The sequence below is a fragment of the Microcaecilia unicolor genome, chromosome 1, assembly GCF_901765095.1.
Source record: "Microcaecilia unicolor chromosome 1, aMicUni1.1, whole genome shotgun sequence".
NCBI lineage: Eukaryota > Metazoa > Chordata > Amphibia > Gymnophiona > Siphonopidae > Microcaecilia > Microcaecilia unicolor.
In genome coordinates this window covers 91494330-91506269 of record NC_044031.1, presented here as the reverse complement: position 1 = coordinate 91506269, position 11940 = coordinate 91494330, and the positions used below count along the sequence as shown (strand labels likewise).

The following is an 11940-nucleotide window of genomic DNA, read 5'->3' as shown; positions in this document are numbered from 1 at the left end:
GCTCGAACTAGGCTACTCTCCCACTCTACAGCAAAGCAAACCTGCAGAAGGGCATCTCTGTCCTGCTCAGCAAGACACTGTATCTGCAGTAAATCACATTTCAAGGAAAGTGAGCTTTTCTAAATTGCCAACCTGACAATATATTTTGTTGCCAAAGGTTTTTATAGAATAAACACACACGCACACACACTTTGAAAAGAAAATGGATTGTGAGGTTGGCAAAGGAATGTTAGAAAAATTAACTTTCCTTGAAATGTGATGTCCTGCAAATACAGTGTTCCTGCTTAGCAGGGCACAATTCTGTCTTGATCTGGCAACGCGAACATCTGTTGCAAAAAACCATAGACAATCCTTCAATTACTCCAGCTTTAGAAGAGCATTTAAACATCTCCACCAACAACCTGAACCCCAAAAGATCTTGATTTGTTTTCGATGGTAAGATTGATACTAAGTAACGATGATTATGACATCCAATGGAGATCGGGTCACTGGAGTTTTACCACGTGTCATCACGTGAAATATAATTTTGTGACATCATTTTATAAGGGAATATTTCTGCTGTTTCGTTTGCAAGGGACCTACCCTTCTGTGGTTGCTGCATTGATAGATGTCTTACTCTCTGAATATGTTTATTCATTTTAGACAAAAAGTTATCTTATGTTTCTGTTGTGTTTTCACAGTGAGAGAAAAACGAAAGAGTCTCTACATAAACCACGTAAGTACAGTTTTGTTATAAAATCATTCTGCATGTATGGTAAGCATAAAACAGTATGGAGTGAACTGTAAGTGTCCCTTGACACGTTCTGATTCTGTATAGAGCTAAGGGCTCAGAATACCTGCTCAGCTCTCTGTAATTATCCTAGACATACTACCACATGTGCTAGAAACAGTATTATAGAATATCAATTGTTATGTTTCTACTATAACTGATGTACTGCGTCACTCAGTTTGACTGTATAAAGCAATCCAGCATATAAAAAGTGGAGAAACAAGACCTCAGTTTAATATTTAACAGCTCTAGTTCACCAAGCTAGAGCACAATCACAACCATCACTAGTCAGAAAAACAAAATGTAAGCAGATAAAAACCCTATGGCCTGGCCATCCATGCCATCTACTCTCTCTGTCACTCTTTTAGTGATTCTAGGTACTTGTCCCAAGCTCTCTTGCATTCAGATACTCTTTTCGTCTGCACCACTTCCACTGGGAGGCTGTTCCACAAATCCACGAATTCAGTACCCTTTCCATGAAGTATTTCCTCAGGTTATTTCTGAGTCTATCCCCTTTCACCTTCATCCTATGTCTCCTCTTTCCAGAGTTTCCTTTCAATTGAAAGAGTCTCGCCTCTTGTGCATTTATGCCGCATAGGTATTTAAAAGTCTCTATCATATTTCTTCTCTCCCGCCTTTCTTCCAAAAAATATATATTGAGATCTTTAAGTCTGTCCCCATAGGCTGTATGATGAAGACCTCTGCCCATATTAGCAGCCACCCTCTGGACCGACTCCATCCTGTGTGTATTTTTTTGAAAGTGCGGTCTCCAGAATTGTACACAATATTCTAAATGAGGTCTAAATGCTGAAATGGCCAAAAATTGTCTTGAAAATGTATCTATAAAATTGAACAAAAAGAGTGATAACTGCAATAATATTAACAAGGAACAAACCAATAGTAATGTGCCCAAAATGTGCTTTCCAGTATCCAGCAGACAACAAAAAAGTCCTCGCTGTACTTATCTTCAAATATTCAGTGTCCAAATGACGCATGGCACTTCCCTCACAACCCAAATCCTTGTTTCGTAAATACTGCTTCAGGGGAACTTTTCTTGTTCCTTACTAGCAGGACTAACTTCTGGGCCTCAGTTTTGGGAGGCTAGGTTGAATGGAACCTAATTTATGTCCTGTAGGTGCTTAAATATAGGTATTCAGCGTCTTTGGATATCCTTTTGAGTACAGTATTATTTGTTGTTACTTCAAATAGTCACTCTTCTGGCTGATTCCTATCAACCCATCACATAATTTTAAATCTGCACATAATTTTAAATCTGTTTTGCTTTATTTGCTTATTTTAAAGCTTTACTTGCCCTTTTCTAGAAATCTTGCATCAGTTCCAAACCATTCAGGCCCATATTCTGCTAAAATTCATAAGCATTTAAAATAGGGTTGCCAACTAAATCCAGATTTGCCCAACAGGGTTGATCCAGTCCTGGGCTTACCCCGTTGCATGCAGGGACTTATGGTTTTGATTTTCCCATTGGCTTCCCTAAGAAAAGCAAGGATACAAGTCCCTGCATGCATTTGGGTAAGCCCAGAACTGGATCAACTCTGTCGGATGAATCTGGATCATAGTTGGCAACCCTAATTTAAAATATGCATATGAAAATAAATCAGCATTTTAAAAGCCCACCTGCTTTATGATTGCAAAGGGATCCAGTGAAAAACAAAACAGTATATACAGGGGTAATATTATAACAGAGCACCTATAAAACTTTCCAAAAACATGCATATTTATATTAGAGAAGCAGCTTAGGTCTTTTATAAAATAGGTCCCCAGAAGTATCCCCAGGAATGTGAGATGCTGTTGCACAAACTTACACCTTCCATATCATCAAGCTGATCAATCCATAGACTGGTGGGTTGTGTCCATCTACCAGCAGGTGGAGATAGAGAGCAAACTTTTGCCTCCCTATATGTGGTCATGTGCTGCCGGAAACTCCTCAGTATGTTCTCTATCTCAGCAGGTGGTGGTCACACACAGCAGCAGCTCTGGCTAGGCCTCCAAGCCTAATCCTTAGGTTTTGTTGAGGCCTGGGGTTGAGGGCTCTTTTGAGCAAGTGCAAACCTGGTGGTGCCAGGTCCCTCCTTTTCTCCCCCCTCCCGCTGGCTCCGTTAAAAAAAAAAAAAAAATTTTAAACGTCTTTAAAGGCGTTTATTTCGATGTTTATTTAAACGTTCATTGCAGCTACTCACTGGGACACCAGTTCGTTACAGCTCGGAGCGGCAAGCAGGTAATTTTACCTTTTTATAGCGGGCAGGGGGTTCCCCGATTCTTCTCCTCGTGGCATATGGCGTCGGAGGGCGAGGGCGCAAAAGGTCGCTCCCCGGATCGCTGGAGCGCTTCTAGAGGGGATGCGGGGGTTTTACAGCCTGATTCGCCCTTGATGGGTGACAGTTTAGTGACCGATGAATGTCCCGGTCCTTCCTCCGGCGTGGCGGTTTTTCCCCGCCATAAACGCCCATCCCCCGCTCCTCGCCTCCGCCATCTTGGCCGGCCACGCGGCTCGGACGGCTTCTTCGTGGGCCGCCCTTGAGGTTGGAGACATTAATGCCATGAACGCCCTTAATTTGGGCGACGGCACAAAAGCGGCTAAAGTTAAGCGCCGTTCTTCCCGCGCGGCTCCTTCGCGGAGTTTCGCGCCGGACGCCATTTTGGATGCGCAGCATGTCTCTCCCCCGCTATTGCGAGCGCCGGTTGAGAGTGCGTCTAGGGCTGTTGCCCAGGCTGCGGAAGTGCACAGTCTGGGGGGTTTCTCCCCCGAGTTTGTTTATCTGCTGCATCAGGCTTTCCTCATGCCAAACGCTGCCCCTGCTCCCTCGTCTGGTAAAGAGGTTGAGGTTCCCTGAGGTAACGCCCTCGGGTTGATTCCCAGGCCTTGGAGGACTTTGTCTCCTCCGATGTAGATGAGGGCAGCGTGTCTGAGGTCTCCCAACGGTCCTTTGCGGATTCCTTGGAGGAGATAGATCCCGCTCGGATGGAGCGGATGACCCCTCTGCAGCGCGGCTTTTTAGCCCAGAGGATTTGCCCAACCTGTTGTTACAGGCCATGGACACTTTGAAGATTTCCTCTCCGGAGGACGTCTCTCCCTCAGCCCCTGTTGGCTCTGCCATTATGCTGGGGACGAAGCGCCCGCCTAGAACCTTCCACATGATGCCATGCACACCTTAATTGCGGCTCAATGGGATGTCCCGGAAACGAGCCTTAAAGTGGCTAGGGCTATGTCCCGCCTCTATCCTTTGGCTGTGAGTGAACGTGAGGCCTATCTGTGGCCTACCGTGGATTCTTTAATCACTGCGGTGACTAAGAAAACGGCGTTGCCGGTGGAAGGTGGCACGCCCTAAAGGACGCCCAAGACAGAAGATTGGAGGCGGCCTTAAGGTCGTCCTTTGAGGCAGCTGCTTTAAGTTTGCAGGCCTCAGTTTGCGGCTCCTATGTGGCCAGGGCGTGCCGGACTATGGTGCAGCGGGCTTCCCCTCGGATCATTCCTTGAGGGCTGATTGGCCGGCCCTGGAATCGGGCTTAGCCTATTTGGCAGACTTGCTGTATGATGTCTTGAGAGCCTCAGCTAAAGGCATGGCTCAGACAGTCTCTGCGCGGCGGTGGCTTTGGCTGAAACATTGGTCTGCTGACCACGCCTCTAAATCCCGCCTGGCTAGATTGCCTTTTAAAGGCAAGCTGCTCTTTGGGGTCGAGCTGGACAAAATCGTGACCGATCTCGGCACGTCTAAGGGCAAGAAATTACCAGAGGTCAGGGCTCGGGCTAGTACTCGTCCCGGTACCTCCAGAGGACGGTTGCAGGAAGCCCGTCGGTACCGCCCGGGCAAGTCGGGTTCCTCTGCCCCCTCTTCCTTCAAGAGGAATTTCTCCCCCAAGCAGCATTCCTTTCGCAGAGACCGCCGTCCCGGAGGTGCTCCCTCCGGTCCTCCCCCAGGGTCTCGTACCCAATGACGGGGCCTTGGTCCACGCCCCAGTGCAGATTGGAGGACGGCTGTCCTCGTTTCTGGGCGAATGGACCACAATAACTTCAGACGCTTGGGTGCTGGAAGTCATCAGAGACGGCTACAAGCTAGAGTTCTGCCGACCCTTAAGAGACGGGTTTGTACTCTCTCCCGGCAAGTCTCCGGTCAAAGCTGTGGCAGTGCAGCAGACCTTGGACAACCTGATCCGCCGGGGTGCGGTCGTTCCGGTGCCAGAAAATCAGATTGGCAAGGGACGTTACTCCATTTCCTTTGTGGTACCAAAGAAAGGAGGTTTTGTCCGGCCTTTCCTCGACCTCAAAGGGGTCAATTGGGCCTTGAAAGTGCGGCACTTTCGCATGGAGACTCTCCGCTCTGTTATAGCGGCAGTGAAGGCAGGAGAGTTCTTGGCTTCCTTGGACATCAAGGAAGCGTACCTGCATATTCCCATCTGGCCTCATCCTGCGTTTTGCAGTCCTGGGACGACACTTCCAGTTCAGAGCCCTCCCTTTTGGGTTGGCTACTGCTCCGCGGAGCTTTTCCAAAGTAATGGTGGTCATAGCGGCCTTCCTGCGAAAGGCAGGAGTACAAGTCCATCCTTATCTGGACGACTGGTTGATCCGAGCCCCCTCTTATGCAGAGTGCGGCAAAGCTGTGGACCAGGTAGTTGCTCTTTTGAGCTCCCTGGGATGATCATCAACTGGAAGAAGAGCCAGCTGCGCCCGACTCAGTCCCTGGAGTATCTGGGAGTTCGATTCGACACCCAAGTGGGCAGAGTGTTCCTGCCAGACAATCAGGCTCAGGTGGACTAGTTCCTAGTAGCCTCTCCTCTTCGGGCTTGGGACTATGTGCAGCTGTTGGGCTCTATGCCGGCCACGATGGAAGTAGTGCCCTGGGCCAGGGCTCATATGAGACCACTATACTCTCTCTGCTGCAGCGCTGGACTCCGTTGTGGAGGATTATGCTGTGCGCCTTCCCTTGGACCCCAGTGTGCAAGGCGCTGAGCTGGTGGATGCAGACAGACAAGTTGTCTGCGGGAATGCCTCTGGTGACCCCAGAGTGGATTGTCGTCACGACGGACGCCTCGTTGTCGGGCTGGGGAGCCCACTGCTTGGGAAGGACTGCGCAGGGGCTCTGGTCTCCTGCAGAGGCAAAGTGGTCTATCAACCTCCTGGAACTCAGAGCCATTCGGTTGGCGCTTTTGGAGTTCATCCCGGTACTGGTGTTGAAGCCTGTACGGGTCCTGTCGGACAATGCCACGGCTGTGGCCTATGTCAACCGCCAGGGAGGTACCAAGAGCGCCCCTCTAGCCAAGGAGGCTATGAATCTTTGCCAGTGGGCAGAAGCGAACCTGGAGCAGCTTTCAGCGGCCCACATTGCCGGAGTCATGAATGTCAAGGCGGACTTTCTCAGTCGCCATACCTTGGAGCCCGGAGAGTGGCAGCTATCTGCTCAGGCGTTCTTGGACATCACGAAGCGCTGGGGCCAGCCGAGCCTAGATCTGATGGCGTCATCGGCCAATTGCCAAGTGCCGCGCTTTTTCAGCAGAGGACGGGACCCTCGATCCCTGGGAGTAGATGCTCTTCTCCAACAGTGGCCGACACAAGAGCTTCTCTATGTGTTCCCGCCCTGGCCCATGTTGGGCAGGGTGCTAGACCGGGTGGCAAAGCATCCCGGCAGGGTAATCCTGGTGGGTCCGGATTGGCCCAGACGTCCCTGGTATGCGGACTTGATCAGGCTCTCAGTCGACGATCCTCTGCGGCTGCCAGTGAAGCAGGGCCTGTTGCATCAGGGTCCCGTGGTGATGGAGGATCCCTCCCCCTTTGGTCTTACGGCCTGGCTATTGAGCGGCAGCGTCTGAGGAAGAAGAGCTTCTCAGACAAGGTCATCGCCACTATGCTGAGAGCGAGGAAGCGCTCTACTTCTACTGCTTACGCCAGGGTTTGGCGTATCTTTGCAGCGTGGTGTGAAGCAGGCTCACTTTCTCCCTTCACTGCTCCAATTTCTTCAGTGTTGGCGTTCCTGCAAGAAGGTCTGGAGAAAGGCCTGTCGCTCAGTTCCCTTAAAGTCCAGGTAGCGGCTCTGGCTTGCTTCAGGGGCCGCCTGAAGGGTGCTTCCCTGGCTTCGCAGCCAGATGTGGTGCGCTTTCTCAAGGGAGTTAATCACCTGCGCCCTCCTCTGCACTCAGTGGTGCCTGCGTGGAATCTCAACCTGGTGCTGAGAGCATTGCAGAAGCCGCCTTTTGAACCCTTGTCGAGGGCATCTCTGAAAGACCTGACGTTGAAAGCAGTCTTTTTGGTGGCTATCACTTCAGCCAGAAGAGTTTCCGAGCTCCAGGCGCTCTCATGTCGAGAGCCTTTTCTGCAGTTCACTGAGGCAGGAGTGACTATTCGCACAGTGCCTTCCTTCCTGCCCAAGATTGTTTCTCGCTTCCATGTGAATCAGCAGCTCTGTCTCCCTTCCTTTCGTAGGGAGGACTACCCAGAGGAGTACTCTGCTCTTAAATATCTGGATGTGAGACGGGTCATCATCAGATACTTGGAAGTGACCAATGATTTCCGGAAATCGGATCATCTGTTTGTCCTGTTTGCAGGTCCTCGTAAGGGTCTGCAGGCTGCTAAGCCTACAGTGGCAAGATGGGTCAAGGAATCCATTGCAGCGGCTTATGTGGCCGCAAGGAAGGTGCCGCCTATCCAGCTGAAGGCTCACTCCACGAGAGCTCAGGCGGCCTCGATGGCAGAGGCCGGATCCGTCTCCTTGGAAGAGATATGCAAGGCGGCAACTTGGGCTTCGGCTCATACATTCTCCAAGCATTACCGTTTGGCGGTGGCTGCACGGGCGGAGGCCCGGTTTGGAGCTTCAGTGTTGAGGTCAGGGATTTCAATGTCCCGCCCTGGGTGAGTACTGCTTCGGTACATCCCACCAGTCTATGGATTGATCAGCTTGATGATATGGAAGGTAAAATTATGTATAATCATACCTGATAATTTTCTTTCCATTAATCATAGCTGATCAATCCATAGCCCCTCCCAGATATCTGTACTGTTTTTATTCTGGTTGCATTTCAGGTTCAAGTTTAGTCTTCAGTTACTTAAGAAAGACTTCGTGTTCAAGTTTTTTCACTTGGATTCTTCAAGAGTTGAGACGAGTTTGTGTTACAGTGAGCTGCTGCATTCCTCTCCCCCCGTTTTACGGGGCTGGATTGAGACATAAATTCTGCCGTCACTCCCTCCCGCTTCGTGCGGCTGTAGGGCAGCTTTGTACCCCTCCCGCTTCGGCGGTGTTAGGGTCAGTCAGCTCCTCCCGCGGTTGCGGTTGCAGGATAAGCCAGATCCCCCCGCATCGGCGGGTGTGGTGTCCCTCCCCCGCTCCGCGGGGATGAGCTGGACGGATTCCCCTCCCCCACTTGTGTGGGGATGAGCTGGGTTAATTCCCCTCCCCCGTTTCGGCGGTGGTGAGCTGGGCAGAGTGTCCCTTCGTGGGTGTAATTCTCTAAGTGCTGAGTCCTGCGGATGGAGCTTTGATATCGACATACTGAGGAGTTTCCGGCAGCACATGACACATATAGGGAGGCAAAAGTTTGCTCTCTATCTCCACCTGCTGGTAGATGGACACAACCCACCAGTCTATGGATTGATCAGCTATGATTAATGGAAAGAAAATTATCAGGTATGATTATACATAATTTTACCTTCTCCGAGTCAAGTGCAAATGTGTGTATTCTATCCATCCACACGTGTTTTGCTGTCATTAGTGGCCGGAGTACACCTGAGTGAATTAAGTGCTGCTTCAGGCACGACCCAGGTGGGAGATGTCTTCGGCTGGCGGGGATTGGCATCCCCACCAGCAATGGTAATATTTTAGTGCAGTGGTGGGGCAGGGTAAAGAATATCAGGACCCTCCCCCCCCCCCCAGCTCATTTTTGGGAACCCCCAAAAATGGATTTCTGGCTATGCCCTGATATGGTTTCACCCTTGCCCCACCCAACTTGTGACCACAGAAATGCTTATGCACAGTCCATGTGTAAGTGCGCGTGCTTTTGCTGCCTAGTGGTTAGTGCAGTGGACTTTGATCCTGGGGAACTGAGTTCGAGTCCCACTGCAGCTCCTTGTGACTCTGAGCAAGTCACTTAACCCTCCATTACCCTGGTACAAAATAAGTACCTGAATATATGTAAACCGCTTTGAATGTAGTTGCAAAAACCTCAGAAAGGCGGTATATCAAGTCCAATTTCCCTTCCCTTCCCCCTAATCTCCCACTGTCCCCAGGAACACTATATTTTCCTGTTGGTAAAAGTACCCACACCACCAGGAACAACATGAAGCCGTGTGGACTTTTCTATTCACATAGAGACTGAGTAATTTTCAAAAGTGATTTGTGCGGTAAAACACTTTGAAATTATCCTTTGTTTGTTGTGTGTATGAATCACTGACCTATCTACGGGTGGGCTCAGGCCCACCTAGCAGCTGTACATCCTTGCTGTGGCTGATGCCCCACCAGCTGAAGACTCCCCCCACCCTCACACTGATGATCCAGCATCTCCCACAGTCTTTTGACGTTCTCCCCCAGGTGTACCGTTTAAAACTTACACATGGACTGTGCATAGGCATTTCTGTGGTCACAGGTTAGGTGAGACAAGGACACAGTTGCAATTTACATGTGAACCATATCAGGGGCATAGCCAGAAATCCATTTTTGGAGGTTCTGGTTCAAACAGCATATATGAATCGCTCCTCTCTGCTGGAGACCTCTGGAAAGGAAGAGAAGTTTTAAAAGGTATACTGGGGAGGGGGAGGGGGTTGATAGATCAGAAGAGATGCTGGATTGCCAGTGGGAGAGGGGAGGGAGAAAGAGATGCTGATTTGCTGGTGAAGTGAGGAGTGGAAGAGAGAGAGAGAGAGAGAGAGAGGTATCAGACTGTGGTAGGGAGGGAGGGGGAGGAGAGAAAATTTCAGGTCCACCCAAAATTGGCCATCTGGCTGTGCCACTGGTTTCAATGGCAGGGAAGGAGAGAAAATCTTGACCCAAAAGATATCAGCTATCACAAATTGAGGGTTATATAAAAGAGGCTAACTCAGACAGCCCAAGTTTGCATTGCTGACTTAAAAGGAACAGTGGGAAGTAGGGGTGTTGAAAAGGACAAGGGCAGAATTAAAAATAATACCCCCACTAGTCCCCTGAGATGATATTTAGTACATACTAGTAGAAATACCCATTGTTAGTATAGAGTATGTTGTGTAGATATCAAAATTAAACACCTGATTTAATGTGTCTTGAATTGCACTTTTAGACTGCAGAATGTGAAACATGTACAGGAGTGGGAATACTTTTACAAGGCGCTGTGCCTGCTACATGACAGAGGATCAAAACATAACTGAGTACCACCACAAAGTTGAAGAATGAACATAATCTGATATCCCTTTACAATTAGTGGATCATTTTAAATATTTAGGGATTATATTGAATTTGGAATTATTGTTTCAGAGACAGGTCTCATCAGTCGTTCTAAAGGGATTTCTATAACTCTGGTTACTATGGTCTAATCGCAGTTATGTTCATTTTCCTTTACGCATACTCCTCTTCATGCTTTTCTGATTTCAAAAATAGATTATTGTAATATTACATATGCTGGACTAAGTCAAATTCTTTTGAAAAAAAAAAAAAACTACAGTTCTTGCATAATACAGCAGCCCAGTTTCTCTGCCATGCATGAAAATTTTAACATATCAGTCCACTATTTATTAAGCTTCACTGGCTTCCTATATCATTTAAGATACAGTTTAAGATTCTTTGTCTGGCACATGAAGCTCTTTTTACAGGTACCCCATCTTATCTTTCAGCAGATATTATTTCATATGTAGTGCCTCGCACATTGCAATCCTTAAATGATCGTTTGGTTCTCTCAGCTCCAGGTCGTGCCACGTTTGAATCAACTACTAGACCAGTGGTTCCCAAGTCTGGTCTTGAGGACACCACAGCCAATCACATTTTCAGGATATCCACAAAGAATATTCATATGAGAGATTTGCATGCAGTGGAGGCAATGCATGCAAATCTCTCTCATGAATATTCATTGTGGATATCCTGAAAATCTGACTGGCTGGGGAACTTCCAAGACTGGGTTTGGGAACAGCTGGTCTAGACATTCTGCTGCTTTCTATTTACAGCATCTAAGTTATGAAACAACTTACTCTTAAACCTTCTAACAGTCTTTCATTAAATTGGTATAAAAACATATTTTTTTCAACAGGCCTTTGATGTTCCATATTCGGTAGCTGGGATTTGGGCGAATGCCCTAGAGAAGAGTGTTTCTTTTAAATTTGGTATGATTGTTTCTATTCTGTTTTTAATGGCGTTCCTGTCTTGTCTTTTCAGTTTTATATTGTAAACCGCTTGACCTGCGTGTCAGAGCGATATAGCAAGTTTTTAAATAAACATAAACATTATATCCAAACTGTATAAAAACATGTAGCAACAGAATCCAAAGTAAGAATTACTGTGATCATGTATACATTAATTTCTCATTTTTATTTTCTGTTAGATGTATGTAATAACTTACAGCCACAAGAATTTGCCCACAGATCAGCTTTCATTCAGAATTTATAGCTGCTCTGATTGTGATGCTCAGCACGCTTCACTAATTGGCTGGCATGGGCTTTCAGGATCATGGTGTCACATTGATCTCACTTATATATTCAAACATGCTGGCTTGTGCAACATACAACTGTACACAGAGGAAGTATCGGTTTCGTCGGTTAGAGTAGCAATTAGTTCTAAATTGTAATCTTTGTGTCACTTCGAGAGGCTTTATAGGGACTCCATGTATTCGTGCAGAGATGTTTTCACCTAGTAAAGGACCACCAAAACAGACATGTTATGAGAATCAGGCTCTAACAATCAGAGTCACTATTTACAAGTACAAAGTTTTTTGTAAACATTAATTAGATTGAAACCTGAAAGCATTTAACACCTTTTTTTTCCTGTGCGTACATCAAAAGAAAAAGATGGCATGTGGGAATTTGCTCCTTTTGTTTTCTAAAATGCAGTGGTATATTATAAAAATGCATTTACGGGGGGCGCTGTGGAGCACCGAGATGGCAGCATAATCACTGAGCTATCGAAGACTCCTACAGTCACATCGGATTATCAAATAACCATATGTAACTAATTACAATCTAACTACTGCATTAACAGCCCTATAACTCATGG

At 47.6% G+C, this 11940-nt stretch overlaps 1 protein-coding gene across 1 annotated transcript in view; it reads left to right on the top strand.

Moving 5' to 3' along the window:
• The window catches only part of CCNY (cyclin Y), a 598774-nt gene that overhangs the window by 428651 nt on the left and 158183 nt on the right, over positions 1–11940 (top strand). Inside the window, exon 9 of the mRNA XM_030199560.1 lies at positions 681–715. Within this exon, the coding sequence (XP_030055420.1) occupies positions 681–715 (35 nt within the window). The remainder of the gene's footprint in view (positions 1–680; positions 716–11940) is intronic.